The sequence below is a fragment of the Dendrobates tinctorius genome, unplaced genomic scaffold (assembly GCF_039654945.1).
Source record: "Dendrobates tinctorius isolate UK_male_01 unplaced genomic scaffold, ASM3965494v1 ptg000257l, whole genome shotgun sequence".
Classification (NCBI taxonomy): domain Eukaryota; kingdom Metazoa; phylum Chordata; class Amphibia; order Anura; family Dendrobatidae; genus Dendrobates; species Dendrobates tinctorius.
This window is the reverse complement of record NW_027361924.1, coordinates 11,074,099-11,090,851: the sequence shown is the minus strand read 5'-3', so window position 1 is coordinate 11,090,851 and position 16,753 is coordinate 11,074,099. Positions and strand designations below refer to the sequence as shown.

The following is a 16,753-nucleotide window of genomic DNA, read 5'->3' as shown; positions in this document are numbered from 1 at the left end:
TACTATAATACTTCCCCTATGTACAAGAATATAACTACTATAATACTTCCCCTATGTACAAGAATATAACTACTATAATACTGCCCCCTATGTACAAGAATATTACTACTATAATACTGCCCCCTATGTACAAGAATATAACTACTATAATACTGCCCCTATGTACAAGAATATAACTACTATAATACTGCCCCTATGTACAAGAATATAACTACTATAATACTGCTCCTATGTACAAGAATATAACTACTACAATACTGCCCCCTATGTACAAGAATATAACTACTATAATACTCCCCTGTTATGAGCTCACTTTCTGCTCCACCAGTTGAGAGTTCTCCTTCCGTTCTCCCTCTGGTGGTGACAGGAGGTAGTGAGGTTGGTTTAATTGGTAGTGATCTGCCACCTGGTGAGGAAGATAACGATTGGATCTCTGGAGTATCAGACTGGATATGACAGCCGACGCCCTATCCTGGTGCTGGTGATTAAGTCTTGGACTCAGCTCTGTTCCAGTCTTCTCAAGTTAAATTTGTTTTAGCTAATGTTCACACATGCTCTTGTTGGTCAATTCAGTTTTTTGTGTGGTCAGCCAGCCCGGCTGGGCTGCGCTGAATTTCCACTCTTATTTATCTCTATTTGCCAAATTGCCTTTTTTTGTCCCTTATTAGATTGGCCTCTTTTTGCTCTGTCTCAGAATATTTCAGAGTGCTAATATAGTGGGAGAAGTCTAGTGACTTCAAGGTTAATTTTGCTATCAGTTGTGTTGGACATTTTGGTAGGGTTTTTGGCAGATTGCAGACAGTGTCTTTCCTTTCCTGTCCTTTCTAGTTAGTTTGGCCCCATCATTTGCTCAGCCTATTTTCCTGCCTTTGTTTTTGTTTTCATCTTGTTTCACCGTCAATACATGTGGGGGGCTGTCTTTCCTTTGGGATCTGCTCTGGGGCAGTTAGTTTTCCTCTTTTCCTGCTTTAGGCTTATTTAGCTCTCCGGTTGTGACGAGGCGTCTAGGACCACCGTAGAAGCGCTCCACGACTGCTGCTAGTTGCGTGTTAGGATCAGGGGACTGCAGTCTGCATAGTTACCAACCTCTTTGGTTTTCTGAGACTTAGCTTATGTTGTTTTTTATTTCCTCCTCGGCGACCCGTTCATAACACTCCCCCTTATGTACAAGAATATAACTACTAAATACTGCCCCTATGTACAAGAATATAACTACTATAATACTGCTCCTATGTACAAGAATATAACTACTATAATAATGCCCCTATGTACAAGAATATAACTACTATAATACTGCTCCTATGTACAAGAATATAACTACTATAATACTGCCCCCTATGTACAAGAATATAACTACTATAATACTGCCCCTATGTACAAGAATATAACTACTATAATACTGCCCCTATGTACAAGAATATAACTACTATAATACTGCTCCTATGTACAAGAATATAACTACTATAATACTGCCCCTGATGTTCAAGAGAATAACGACTACAAATAATGCTCCTTTGCCATAAGCAATTATTTTATTGTTGCTATGTTTGTGTCCAGTATTAAAGTATCAATATTTGTGTCCACAGGTGCCAGTATAATTACATCCTTGTGCACAACAGGCGGTATTATTTTGGCAATTGCCTTCTATGTATTTTTTCCTTCTCAATGTTATATATTTGATTCCTGCAAACCATGAGTTTCATCATCATCATCTTCCTATTTAGTGTTGACCGATGACGATCACCACAGAAGATACAGTGAGCTAACTGTCCTTCACTTAGGATCTTCTGGGAGTTGTAGTTTTGCTATTGGTTGAGACACAAATTGAGTTTGGAATATAGGACTATCTTACATTTCAGACAAGTCTTCATTAGAAAATGACATTACAACAGTGATATATATAGACTGAAGATCAGAGTGATGGGCACCGCCATGGGGTCAAGCAGTAGGGAAGACCAACGCCAAATAGTACTTCTGCGACTTCTTCACAGTACTGATTCCATTCATTTTTTATAGGATTGATAAAGAAACTAGGGATTTTTGTGTTTATTATTCTTTGTGCTGTTGGACACCCAGCTTCTACACAAACAGATATAAATGTAGAAGTCTGATAGCAACCTGCAGATATTTTTTTCTAAATCCCTTTATCTTGCCACCACACCCAGAACAAATACCACAAATGTATTTACTGGAATCTTATCCAGAGCGAAAGTGAAAATGATCCAGTACCTCTGCATTTACCCCTTCCTCTCTGGTCATCATCTGCTCTTCTAAATATCATTCCTCTTGTCACATCTATGGTACAGTTCAAAGGTTGTAAAAGTTTTGGATTTTAGTGGAAGCTTCTCTGTATTAAATATACATTAAGAGAAGAACATTTTCACCTGGACTTAAGGGGAAACTACAGGAAGGAAATTCCCATTGTATCAATGCAGACGACTCTGCCAAGCGACAAAGAACGTGCGTGATGTAACACCAGGGAAATATGCCATAGACAGTTAAAGGGTTTGCTTGCAGCATGGGAGAGCTCACCATTTGGACCAGCGGCTCAGCCATGCTGTATAGCCGACCTGTCAATCATCAGAAGCACACGGACTCCCAGCAAACAGGAAGCCAGGAGGCAGAGGAGCGGTGCGCTCCTGAAGATGGACGCTGAGAATAATGCATGGCTGGTGCATTTACTGCATGTTCTCCCAAAAAAACCATATGTCTAGATAAAACCTAGTCAAAGGTATACATTTGTTAACCACTTTTGCGCCAATGAGTATGTCTGAACACCTCTTTTTGTGACATCCAAATGTAAAAAACAAACAAACCTGGACAGGCCCTAACTGATGGTGGAGACTAATGACGTCGTGAAGAAAAGAAGAAGATATACGCTCTCGTAAAAGTAATAAAGACTACAAATTTCAGCCAGAAGTGAATGTTTTGTTTTATTTTTTGCAAAGAAAAGATGCAAAAGTTACAATTGGCGCAAAAGACGAGGAAAGTATCGCAACAGCGAGCTGCAAATAGAGCCGCACGTGCAACAAGCAAAAGCTCAATGTCCTTTTTTTCCGGTATCTGCGCTTCTGTGGGATATAACACGTTCCTTCAGAACTTCTCTATTTCCTCAGAACTTTCTGCAGTCGATCACGGGATTCCTTTAGTCTTGCTGCCTCCTCATTAACCTGCTGAGATGTCTGTTGAACTATTCTCTCAGCTGGATCTTCTTCCGACATCTTTTTAATTCTGGACTCTGCTTCTTTAATGCACGTCTGTAGGAACTCCAAGATTTTGCCGTCAGTTTCGGGGTTTGGTTTTGGGTTCTCGTTAGTGTAGTTTTCCAGTGTGATAAAGTGAGTTGACGTTAACTTTTCAAACTTTTGGATAAATTCTCCAAAGTTCCCGGAGGACGAGTGTGTGATCACAATGATTGGGTGAATTCCTGTAAGTACAAAAAAAAAATCTCATAGTGGAATGGATCTGGTTTCAAGAAGATTAAAAATGCGAAACCCATAAAGATAATTGGGACCATCCTACCCTCCATGGAGATCAGGTAAATTACTGGGATGGACAAATAATATGGAAACCAAAGAAAGAAAGAAAAGACGAAACGAAAAAGAATTATTGTTCTGGACTCACTCACTAGTAATCGTGATGGGCTAGAACCTCTAAGTTATGATATGGGGCCAATAGCTACACACTACACCCCACAATAAATGTCCCATTGTTTTACCTCCTTCCAATACAATTATTTCTGTTTAGTTTTCTTTCGTGAACCAGTAGGTCAAGAAGTTAGCTACTTCCTCCCTCCACAGACAGCTCCTCTCCTGTATTTTAGTAGTGCTTCATAGGAAGCGGGCAGTTTTATCTGACTGTCAGACAGAATTAAAGGAAGGAATGGGGAGGAACTTCTGGGCGGCCAAGTGACAGAGGAATTTGTCCTTGTACCTTATAGAGCAATCACTGGAGAAGGACATCATGGTCAGAAGAATAGAAGGAGCAAGGTTAAGAGGAAGACCCGCAACCCGATGGCTTGATACAATCAAGATAACAGAGAAGACCCTGGTGGACCTATCTAGGCTGCACAAGATCAATCTTCCTACAGAGTTTTCATCTATCAAGTTGCAATGGCTCGAGATTGAGTCGAAGGCGGTGTAACGTCCGTCTGCGGTTCTGGGCTGCAGCCAGGCAACACCCCGAGAAACACTGATACCCTTTACCCCTATACAGGGATCTGGATTTACAACAGAGCCCAGGAGGTACTGTCTGAATAGGAGCAGCGGCCAGAGCAGGACGGTCGTCAGAGTGAAGTACAAAAACGGCAGGCAATAGCAGAGTCAATTTCAGGCCAAGGTCAGAGTCAAAAACCAGGAGGGCGGCAGAGGTACAGAATCGTTAGGAAGTAGCAGAGTCAGAATATCCAGGCCAAGGTCACAAACCAGGAGAGTAGCAGAAGTACAGAATCGTCAGGCAAAAGAGGGGTCAGAAATCCAGGCTGAGGTCAGAGTCAAACAGAAATCAATCACTAAGTAACACACAGGGGAACCAAGAATATATCCGGCGGCTTGCAAGACCAGTCCCAAGGTATTTGAGGGATCAGGTCATCCCTCACAGGTTCCTGGACTGGTGATGTCATTAGGGCCGCCCCCAGGACCAGGCCAGATGGAGTTGCAGTAACCCCCTGATGACTGACAGCGGGGCGGAGCCTGCGCCCACCAGATGCCTGCGCAGGAGCCACTTCTCTGTCACCACCATAACTCACGGGCGGACCACGGCGCCTCCCAGTGGCCGAGGCAGGAACAGCCGTCCCCGAGTCTGACAGTGAAGTGGCGGTCTGGCGCCTCCTAGTGGCCGTGACCGGAACAGCAGGCCTCGAATCCAACGGTGACGTGACAGACCGGCGCCTCCTAGTGGCTAAAGCTGGGACCATAGGCCCTGAGTCTGACGGCGATGTAATAGAACCACGGCGCCTCCCAGTGGCCGAGGCAGGAACAGCCGTCCCCGAGTCTGACGGCGAAGTGGTGGCCCGGCGCCTCCTAGTGGCTGCGACCGGAACAGCAGGCCCCAAATCTGACGGAGACGTGACAGTACCCCCCCTTCCAAGAGGGGCCTCCGGACCCTCAAAACCTGGTTTGTCAGGGTGAAGGAGGTGAAACCTTCTAATTAGTGCTTTTGCATGGATGTCCTGCGCAGGGACCCAGGACCTCTCCTCCGGGCCGTATCCCCTCCAGTGTACCAGATACTGTACGGACCCTCTTACAAGGCGGGAGTCAAGGACACCCTGGACTTCATACTCCAAGGACCCTCCGACCGAAACGGGAGGAGGAGGGGACGGGACAGGGTGAATTGGGGAGCGATACAACTTGAGGAGAGACTTGTGGAAGACGTTGGGTAATTTGAAAGACTGAGGGAGTTTTAAACGGAAGGCCACCGGGTTAATCACCTCTATAATCTAGTATGGACCAATAAATCTGGGACCCAGTTTGGCAGACGGTACTTTAAGCTTGATGTTTTTGGTGGAGAGCCAAACCTTGTCTCCAACTCCCAGGTGCGGTCCTTTGGATCGCCGTTTGTTCGCTGCTGAGGTCTGTCTAACCCGGGCCCCTTTCAAGTTAGAGTTTACCTCAGACCAAATGGTTTTTAAACGATGTATATTTTTCTCTACCACAGGAAGCTCCGATATTCTGGCCGAGAATGAGCCAAAGCGCGGATGCAGCCCGTGGTTGCAGAAAAAGGGGGTAGACTTAATGGAGTCCTGATACTGATTGTTTAGGGCAAACTCGGCTAGTGGCAGATGTTCTGCCCAATCGGACTGGTGTTCTGAGATGTAGCAACGAAGGTATTGCTCCAGAGCCTGGTTGACACGTTCGGTTTGCCCATTGGTTTCAGGGTGGTAAGCCGAGGAAAAAGATAGCTCAATACCAATGCGTTTACAGAACGCCCTCCAGAACTTTGACACGAATTGGGTACCCCTGTCAGACACAATATTGACCGGGGCACCGTGTAAACGTACCACATGTACAATAAACAGTTTACTCAACGTTTCCGAGTTAGGTAACCCCGACAGGGGGACAAAATGACATTGTTTACTGAACCTGTCCACCACCACCCAGATACACGTCTTTCCATCTGAGGACGGTAGGTCCGTAATGAAGTCCATGGAGATGTGGGTCCATGGACTCTCGGGGGTGGGCAAGGACTGGAGCCAGCCGGCAGGGCGAGTATGGGAGGACTTGGCACGGGCACAGACCTCACATGCTAAGACATATTCTTTGCAGTCCTTAACCACCGTCGGCCACCAAAAATTCCTAGTTATCAATCTGGCGGTATTATTGAGACCAGGATGGCCTGCCAAGACAGAGTCATGTGATTCTCTAAGTACTTGTAGGCGAAATGCAGGCGGAACGAACAATTTGTTGGGTGGCGTAGTGTCAGGGGCTTGTTCTGGGGATTTACGGATCTCCTCCAGAAGGTCCAATGACACTGCGGACACAATGATCCCAGTGGCCAATATCGGAACTGGTTCACAGTCCTCGGCTTGTGAGGGGCAGAAACTGCGAGAGAGGGCATCGGCCCTCACATTTTTTGTACCAGGGCGGAAGGTGATTATAAAATTAAACCTAGAGAAAAACAATGCCCACCTTGCTTGTCTAGGATTTAACCTTTTTGCTGATTCTAGGTATGTCAGGTTCTTATGATCGGTAATTACCGTGATCTTGTGTTTGGCGCCCTCGAGGAAGTGACGCCATTCCTCGAAGGCCCATTTAATTGCCAATAGTTCCCGATTCCCAATATCATAGTTTTTCTCCGTGGGAGAGAATTTGCGGGAAAAAAACGCACATGGACGAAGCAGAGTGAGTTATGTAGTGCCTTGTGATAGCACTGCTCCCACTCCGACTTCAGAGGCATCCACCTCCACAATAAATGGACGGTCCAGATCCGGCTGAACCAAAACTGGGTTGGCCACAAAACTCTTTTAACGTAGAAAACGCCTGAATTGCCTCAGGATTCCAGTTGGCCACGTCCGCCCCTTTCCGGGTCAGATCCGTGAGTGGCTTGGCAATCTCTGAGAAACCTCTAATAAACTTGCGGTAATAATTAGCGAACCCCAAAAATCGCTGCAGCGTTTTCAGCGATTTTGGTTGCACCCAAGCCTTAATAGGCTGGACCTTGGCAGGATCCATGCGGAAGCCTTTACCTGAAACCATGTATCCTAAAAACTGTACCTCCTCAGCAAAAAAGACACATTTCTCCAGTTTAGCAAACAAGGAGTGTTCACGTAGTCTTTGTAGCACAGAACAGACGTGTTGAGAGTGTGTCACAGGGTCAGCAGAGTAAATCAGAATGTCATCTAAATACACCACGACATACACCCCACAAATGTCTCTAAAAATATCATTAACAAAGTGCTGAAATACGGCAGGTGCGTTGCTGAGTCCGAACGGCATAACCAGGTACTCAAAATGGCCAAGGGGTGTATTGAAGGCCGTTTTCCACTCATCTCCCTTTCTTATGCGGACCAGATTATATGCCCCCCGGAGGTCAAGTTTAGTAAACCAACGGGCTCCTGTTAGCTGATTAAAAAGATCAGGGATGAGTGGAAGCGGATACTGGTTTTTTATAGTGATTGCATTCAACTCCCGATAATCAATGCAGGGTCTGAGACCACCATCTTCCTTCTCCACAAAGAAGAACCCGGCCCCAACTGGAGAAATGGACGGTCTGATAAACCCTTTTCTTAGGCTATCTGCAATATAGTCATTCATGGCCTGACGCTCTGGGCCAGAGAGATTAAATATTCTTCCCTTAGGGAGACGGGCATCCGGAATCAGATCAATAGGGCAATCATACTCTCTGTGAGGGGGTAGCTTTTCAGATTCTACAATAGAAAAGACATCCTCAAAATCTCTGAAAGCAAACGGTATGTGGGGGGTTTTAACCTTAACTTGGTTTACTGCCAAGGATATGCAATTTTTCTGACACTGTGGGCTCCAGCGTACAACGTCACCCAAGTGCCAGTCGATGACAGGATTGTGCTGGCGTAGCCATGGCATACCCAGAATAACTGCAGAGGTTAAATTGTCCATCACAAAAAATGACACCAGCTCAGTGTGTAAGGCTCCCACAGACATAGCAACCTTGGCAGTAACAAACTTAACCCCCTCCTGAATAATGGACGTGCCATTAATAGCCGTGGTTTTAATAGGGGCATTAAGTTTTAGTAGAGTTACACCCAGATTCCTAGCAGTCAAGGAATCCATAAAATTTCCTTCAGAGCCACTATCCACATACGCGTTTAAACACAGCGATTTCTGACCACATGAAACTGAAATGGGTAATAAAACTTTAGCCGCATCTGCGGGCAATACCTGAGCCCCTGGGCAACCATAGCCAGAGTAGTTGCCCAGAGGTCGACGTGCCAGGAGCATGGATCTCTGAGGTGCAGCTCTCTCCCTGAAGACTCCAGACTGCCGCATAGTTGTCCAAGAAAATGAGAGAGATCTTCCAGGCTGTGCACTGCAACAGGTGTTCAGGCTAAAAATCAGCTCAGTCAGAAGAAGAAAAAAAAAAAGTTCAGGGAGACTGCTTTTGTATATGTTGGGTATATACACAAGAAGCAGTTAATTTTACGGCCGGATATAATGTAACGTCCGTCTGCGGTTCTGGGCTGCAGCCAGGCAACACCCCGAGAAACACTGATACCCTTTACCCCTATACAGGGATCTGGATTTACAACAGAGCCCAGGAGGTACTGTCTGAATAGGAGCAGCGGCCAGAGCAGGACGGTCGTCAGAGTGAAGTACAAAAACGGCAGGCAATAGCAGAGTCAATTTCAGGCCAAGGTCAGAGTCAAAAACCAGGAGGGCGGCAGAGGTACAGAATCGTTAGGAAGTAGCAGAGTCAGAATATCCAGGCCAAGGTCACAAACCAGGAGAGTAGCAGAAGTACAGAATCGTCAGGCAAAAGAGGGGTCAGAAATCCAGGCTGAGGTCAGAGTCAAACAGAAATCAATCACTAAGTAACACACAGGGGAACCAAGAATATATCCGGCGGCTTGCAAGACCAGTCCCAAGGTATTTGAGGGATCAGGTCATCCCTCACAGGTTCCTGGACTGGTGATGTCATTAGGGCCGCCCCCAGGACCAGGCCAGATGGAGTTGCAGTAACCCCCTGATGACTGACAGAGGGGCGGAGCCTGCGCCCACCAGATGCCTGCGCAGGAGCCACTTCTCTGTCACCACCATAACTCACGGGCGGACCACGGCGCCTCCCAGTGGCCGAGGCAGGAACAGCCGTCCCCGAGTCTGACAGTGAAGTGGCGGTCTGGCGCCTCCTAGTGGCCGTGACCGGAACAGCAGGCCTCGAATCCAACGGTGACGTGACAGACCGGCGCCTTCTAGTGGCTAAAGCTGGGACCATAGGCCCTGAGTCTGACGGCGATGTAATAGAACCACGGCGCCTCCCAGTGGCCGAGGCAGGAAGAGCCGTCCCCGAGTCTGACGGCGAAGTGGCGGCCCGGCGCCTCCTAGTGGCTGCGACCGGAACAGCAGGCCCCAAATCTGACGGAGACGTGACAGGCGGCCATTAAAATAAAAAGCTTATATGGCTGACAGTGGTAGATATCAGCCAGCTACTTCCTATCCCAGAAATTAATCAAAAACTACAAACAAATCGCCAGGGAAAAAAACTATTCCATGGTTATAGGTATTCCTATGACTATAGACCCTACTGGTTATGAAGAAGAGTAATCCTAGATATGTCAGGATATGGAAATGGGGGATGTAGTACAATGTTGCATATTGTCGGCCATGTTGAGTGGCACCATCGAGTCTCGGACACCTACCTGTGATATTGACTGTCACTCCATCTACTAAGCAGGTCTAACCAAAAAACGCAAAGTGGTCACCTACCCGTGATGCTGTAAGCGTCTGCTATTAACTTCTCTTCGTTTTCATCCAAGAACATTTTGCAGCTGAAATAAAATGTTTCCTTTCAGACACGTTCTGCTTAATCAAAGAAAAAATATGATAAAAAAATAACCGAGGAGAGAATCACTTCTCATAAATAACCATAATTCAGAGAGGCAGTGCGAGAACATTGCAGGATGAGTGTGAGAAGAAGCGCAGAAAATCGAAATGAAGGTGCGACAACCCGAGACTACAATGCCAAACCAGCTTTTGGAACAGCTCTAGTTCCTGATCGTTGATCAAGTCAGCGATCACCTGGTGAAAAGAGCAAAATGCTCATTTATCAGTGATTAGATGGTTTATATGGCATAAAAATCATGATTATTGGTATACACAGTGGATGTGCTGCTGATACAATGGTCCTGTATGAGCACAGAATGACCATATTAGGTTCCAATGTGTTCCCATAATTTCTATACCGCCAATAAGTGCTAATCAATATGTACATAGTCTTCTGGCACTCGTTATGGGTCAAAATGGTCTCGTCTAAATGGACCTTTAAGGGAATATATAATTAGGAAATGGCCTATTGTTGAAATATATATTAGATTTAACACAAAAATACATACGGTATATTTTTTTAAGTAGAAATTTTGCAAGTTTCACACCGGCCACTGGGACTTTTCTATTCTCGGTAACTTCCTGCTGTTTCAGGAAATGCACATTTACATTAGCAGCTAGGAGATACTCCGCCCCTATCTTTTGTTTTGAAGCATCTAATGAGGAAGTACAAAGTTCATTGTAAAGGTCCAGCTTTAACATTGCCTATTGTGATTGGTGAATCCTGTGTATAGAGGTGTTACCTACCATTGTAATCCTGCCTTTAATGACAATGAGACTGCTGAAAACTCAAGAAGTATCATTCTAGAAATGCCCTAGTGGCCAATGTGAAAATTGCAAGGATACAACTATTTGCATTTTAATAATAAGAAAAAAAATGGCCAGAAATGTTTAAAAAAAAAAAAGAAACACAAAACTCTGACATAAACAATCATTTTCTGATGACACATTCCAATCAGAATAGGAAAAGTTTGAACATCCTGGTCTGTGATTCTCACCCGGTTCTTACAGTGTGGGAATATCCTGGATATTCACTATATCTCCGTTCATTGAGCAAAAAAAAAAAAGTAAAAAAATGAGATTATTGCAAAAATAAAAATGCTGTTACCTCTGTACAAACACAGGGACCACGAGATCTGTGGGTTCTCTTCGTTCCTCTTCATTATATACTCTGTAAGCTTCTCTTGTGGATATTCCAGACCAGGTCACTTCCCCCAATTCCCGAAGATGCCCTAATGGGAGACTAGAAAGGTGAGGTTGGAGTAATAGACCTGTAAAGTCGGGGTCAGACTTGCGAGAAACTCGCATGAGTCTCACACCTCAACATCCGGCACTGCCACCAGCACTCGGGACCAGAGTGTGTGGCTGCATGTATTTCTATGCAGCTGAGCGCTCTGGTCCTGAGTGCCAGCAGCAGTGCCAGGTGTTGAGGTGCGAGACTCATGAGAGTTTCTCGCAAGTCTGATCCCAACCTAAACGTTCTTCTACGTTTGAGAAGTCATCGGCCACTGTCCAATACCCGTCTGATAGAAAAGCTGGTCTTCAGCTTCCCTATATATTACTGGGGGTCTCCCTGAAAACAAGACTAACTGGCAATGATGTGGACACAATAAATTCACAAGCGAATTTGACAGTTCTGCACCCTAAAATGATGTGCACACAGAGGTTTTGAAAGCCCGTTCCAAAATCACGTCTGGAAAATCGCTCAAAAATTGTTGAGTTTTTGGAGCAGATACTGAGCGCAAACTCAAAGATTGATCCATGCTGCACTCCTCCAATATGTAGAAGTGAGCGGTGCCGGTGACATGACGTCTGCACATACCTGCCAGTTATACATGTGACATGACCGTGCTGCACTCCTCCAGATGTAGAAGTGAGCGGTGCCAGTGACATGACGTCTGCACATACCTGCCAGTTATACCCCTGACATGATTGTGCTGCTCACCTCCAGATGCAGAAGTGAGCGGTGCCAGTGGCATGACGTCTGCACATACCTGCCAGTTATACATGTGACATGACCGTGCTACTCACCTCCAGATGCAGAAGTGAGCGGTGCCAGTGGCATGACATCTGCACATACCTGCCAGTTATACATGTGACATGACTGTGCTGCTCACTTCCAGATGTAGAAGTGAGCGGTGCCAGTGGCATGACGTCTGCACATACCTGCCAGTTATACCCCTGACATGATTGTGCTGCTCACCTCCAGATGCAGAAGTGAGCGGTGCCAGTGGCATGACGTCTGCACATACCTGCCAGTTGTATATGTGACATGACCGTGCTACTCACCTCCAGATGCAGAAGGGAGTGGTGCCAGTGGCATGACGTCTGCACATACCTGCCAGTTATACATGTGACATGACCGTGCTACTCACCTCCAGATGTAGAAGTGAGCGGTGTCGGTGACATGATGTCTGCACATACCTGCCAGTTATACATGTGACATGACCGTGTTGCTCACCTCCAGATGTAGAAGTGAGCGGTGTCGGTGACATGACGTCTGCACACACCTGCCAGTTATACATGTGACTTGACCGTGCTGCTCACCTCCAGATGTAGAAGTGAGCGGTGCCGGTGGCATGACGTCTGCACATGCCTGCCAGTTATACATGTGACATGATCGGTGCTGCTCACCTCCAGATGTAGAAGTGAGCGGTGCTGACGGCGTGATGTCTGCACATACCTGCCAGTTATACATGTGACATGACCGTGCTACTCACCTCCAGATGCAGAAGTGAGCGGTGCCAGTGGCATGACGTCTGCACATACCTGCCAGCTATACATGTGACATGACTGTGCTACTCACCTCCAGATGCAGAATTGAGCGGTGCCAGTGGCATGACGTCTGCACATACCTGCCAGTTATACCCCTGACATGATTGTGCTGCTCACCTCCAGATGCAGAAGTGAGCGGTGTCGGTGGCATGACGTCTGCACACACCTGCCAGTTATACATGTGACATGACCGTGTTGCTCACCTCCAGATGTAGAAGTGAGCGGTGCCGATGACGTGACGTCTTCACATACCTGCCAGCTATACATGTGACATGACCGTGTTGCTCACCTCCAGATGTAGAAGTGAGCGGTGTCGGTGGCATGACATCTGCACACACCTGCCAGTTATACATGTGATATGATCGGTGCTGCTCACCTCCAGATGTAGAAGTGAGCGGTGTCAGTGGCGTGACGTCTGCACATACCTGCCAGTTATACATGTGACATGACCGTGCTGCTCACCTCCAGATGTAGAAGTGAGCGGTGCTAATGGCATCATGTCTGCACACACCTGCCAGTTATACATGTGACATGACCGTGCTACTCACCTCCAGATGTAGAAGTGAGCGGTGTCGGTGGCATGACGTCTGCACATACCTGCCAGTTATACATGTGACATGACCGTGTTGCTCATCTCCAGATGTAGAAGTGAGCGGTGTCGGTGGCATGACGTCTGCACACACCTGCCAGTTATACATGTGACATGACCGTGCTGCTCACCTCCAGATGTAGAAGTGAGCGGTGCCGGTGGCATGACGTCTGCACATGCCTGCCAGTTATACATGTAACATGATCGGTGCTGCTCACCTCCAGATGTAGAAGTGAGCGGTGCCAGTGACATGACGCCTGCACATACCTGCCAGTTATACATGTGACATGATCGGTGCTGCTCACCTCCAGATGTAGAAGTGAGCGGTGCTTACGGCGTGATGTCTGCACATACCTGCCAGTTATACATGTGACATGACCGTGCTACTCACCTCCAGATGCAGAAGTGAGCGGTGCCAGTGGCATGACGTCTGCACATACCTGCCAGCTATACATGTGACATGACCGTGCTACTCAATTCCAGATGCAGAAGTGAGCGGTGCCAGTGGCATGACGTCTGCACATACCTGCCAGTTATACATGTGATATGACCGTGCTGCTCACCTCCAGATGTAGAAGTGAGCGGTGCCAGTGACATGACGTCTGCACATACCTGCCAGTTATATATGTGACATGATTGTGCTACTCACCTCCAGATGCAGAAGTGAGTGGTGCCGGTGATATGACGTCTGCACATACCTGCCAGTTATACATGTGACATGACCGTGCTGCTCACCTCCAGATGTAGAAGTGAGCGGTGCCAGTGACATGACGTCTGCACACACCTGCCAGTTATACATGTGACATGACCGTGGTGCTCACCTCCAGATGTAGAAGTGAGCGGTGCCAGTGACATGACGTCTGCACATACCTGCCAGTTATATATGTGACATGATCGGTGCTGCTCACCTCCAGATGTAGAAGTGAGCGGTGCCGATGACGTGACGTCTGCACACACTTGCCAGTTATACATGTCACATGTCCTGTGCTGCCACATAACCCCTTTAAGGTGCTTTTGGAATACTCACTGAACTGGGCGCGCATCTCTAGCACCTCCGTTGGCTTCAGCTTGTTGAACCCCCGGTTATCGATCATCACCAGATTGTTGGTCAGTTCATATTCCTTTCTCTCCATGGTCAATCCTCCCAAATTCGAGCCAGAAGGCGCCGTGTTGTTGTATCCTCCGCCCTTCATTACACAGAGGCAAGAATTAATGAACGACGACTTCCCGTGACCGAGCATCCCGAACACTAGCAGGAGGACTCTCTGGATTCCATGGTTGATGTTCCCCAAAGTGCAACCCGGATAGTATTCAGTAATGATCTGCCGCAGAGATGAAGAAGCATTCACCATCTTAAACCCCCCGGTCTTTACACAATACATGGTCACAGATAAAGCTGCAGCTGTTCCTATACTTCAGTTTCAAAAGCGAAAGTAAGTTTGGAAAAAAGGCGGAGAAGAGGTCAGATTATTCAGGGCCAGAACCATGCACTTAAAGGGGAAACCTCATAATTCAGACGCAGTTTTTCATGTGCTATGTCCCCGATCTTTGGTCTTCCTTTCAAAAAGAGCGCCACCCCTGTCTAAAGGCTGTGTGTGGAATTGCTGCTCAGATTCGTTCAACTTAATTTAATATCTGGTATTGCAGCACAACTCCATTGCGTTTATCAAAATATTTTTTTAGATTTTATCTCTCTATTTGCATTTGGGGAATAGCATGGTGATGGAAACTTGCAAGTTTTGGGAAATTTTTTTTTATTTTTTACATTTTCCAGTATAGTACCTGGGGGGGGGGTTCAGAGTCTCCCACTGGCAGCTGCTCACTGCAGACTGTTAAGTTTCATGTATGCAGTGTGCTCCCCCTAGTGGTGACTGCAGGCACAAAAAGTTATACTTTGAGATTCTGTAGCCAAAAATGGAAGTGAAACTGCAGCAAAGGTCGATCACTGAACAATTCAGCAGACTTTTTTGAGAAAATGCAGTGAAAAGGAGGAAAACTGCAATCATATGTCTATAATTATTTACTTCTGTCTGATAATCCAGAATGTTTGATCATCTGTCACCAGTAGGATAGCATGGATCACCAGGTCTGTGGCAGGACAAATGTATTTTCCTTAATAAATAGCCCACCCCGGGTCCACAGCACCAATCCAGTATTGAACCCAAGCACAGAGTGTATTTTAAGAAAATGCTGAAGAGATTATACTTTGCTCTATGGGGCAGTAGGGTATTCTTATTTTTTCCACAGACATAAAAGTTGCACATAATATTTATTACCTTAACTATAGACCTAACTCTATCCTACCCCCAACTCTACTCCAACCCTAGTACCACCTTTACCCTAGCTATAATCCTATCCCGACTCTAGTACCATCTCTACCCCAGCCCTAGCACCACCTCTAATCCTAACTGGATCCAAGCATCACCTCTACCTTAGCTCTGATCCTAACCCAACCCAAGTACCACCTCTACCCTATCTCTAATCCTAACCCAACCCAAGTACAATCTCTACCCCAACTCTAATCCAAACCCAACCCTAGTACCAGCTCTACCCTAATTCTAATCCTAACCCAACCCCAGTACCACCTCTACCCTAATCCTAACCCAACCCAAGTACCACCTCTACCCTATCTCTAATCCTAACCAAACCCAAGTACAATCTCTACCCCAACTCTAATCCAAACCCAACCCTAGTACCAGCTCTACCCTAATTCTAACCCAACCCCAGTACCACCTCTACCCTAATCCTAACCCAACCCTAGTACCACCTCTACCCTAGCTCTAATCCTAACCCAACCCCAGTACCACCTCTACCCTAATCCTAACCCAACCCAAGTACCACCTCTACCCTAGCTCTAATCCTAACCCAACCCCAGTACCACCTCTACCCTAATCCTAACCCAACCCAAGTACAATCTCTACCCCAACTCTAATCCAAACCCAACCCTAGTACCAGCTCTACCCTAATTCTAATCCTAACCCAACCCCAGTACCACCTCTACCCTAATCCTAACCCAACCCTAGTACCACCTCTACCCTAGCTCTAATCCTAACCCAACCCCAGTACCACCTCTACCCTAATCCTAACCCAACCCAAGTACCACCTCTACCTCAGCTCTAATCCTATCCCGACCCTAGTACCACCTCTACCTGCACCCCTGTAGAGTTTGGTGCCTGGGTTACACCACTACCAGTATACGCCAGGTGCCAAGACATCAATATTTTTCTATAGATGAAAAGTTTTGGGTGACTTCTGACCAAGTCATAGTTGGTCCATTTCCCCCGTGGAAGCATTGTGGTTGGGATTTGCAGAGAGAAAATGACATTTCAATAGTCTCAAGCAAACTGCAGGTAGTAGGGACGTTCCAGTCTTCGAT

At 46.5% G+C, this 16,753-nt stretch overlaps 1 protein-coding gene and 1 long non-coding RNA gene across 3 annotated transcripts in view; one reads left to right on the top strand and one right to left on the bottom strand.

The window, feature by feature from the left end:
- Nucleotides 1-16,753, top strand: part of LOC141069236 (uncharacterized) — a 31,953-nt gene that overhangs the window by 13,611 nt on the left and 1,589 nt on the right. The window contains exon 1 of one of the 2 annotated variants that reach the window (XR_012226531.1): nucleotides 14,674-14,810. The exons of the other annotated variant lie outside the window; for it this stretch is intronic. This is a non-coding gene — a long non-coding RNA (uncharacterized lncRNA). Of the gene's footprint in view, nucleotides 1-14,673; nucleotides 14,811-16,753 lie in introns of those variants that run through there. 2 annotated transcript variants of the gene reach the window in all.
- LOC141069235 (uncharacterized) lies at nucleotides 2,908-15,892 on the bottom strand. Its single transcript, XM_073558687.1, has 4 exons — nucleotides 14,405-15,892; nucleotides 11,122-11,245; nucleotides 9,897-9,958; nucleotides 2,908-3,427 (listed from the first exon to the last, which is right to left on the bottom strand). The coding sequence occupies exons 1-4, from the start codon at nucleotides 14,757-14,759 to the stop codon at nucleotides 3,105-3,107; spliced, it is 864 nt and encodes a 287-aa protein (XP_073414788.1). The 5' UTR covers nucleotides 14,760-15,892; the 3' UTR covers nucleotides 2,908-3,104.

Coding starts and splice junctions, on each gene's coding strand:
- LOC141069235 (XM_073558687.1), bottom strand. CDS start 14,759: ATGTATTGTGTAAAGACCGGGGGGTTTAAGATGGTGAATGCTTCTTCA. Junction 9,959..11,121: donor GTCCCTGTGTTTGTACAGAG/GTAACAGCATTT, acceptor ATTTTATTTCAG/CTGCAAAATGTTCTTGGATG. Junction 3,428..9,896: donor AGACGCTTACAGCATCACGG/GTAGGTGACCAC, acceptor TTGTACTTACAG/GAATTCACCCAATCATTGTG.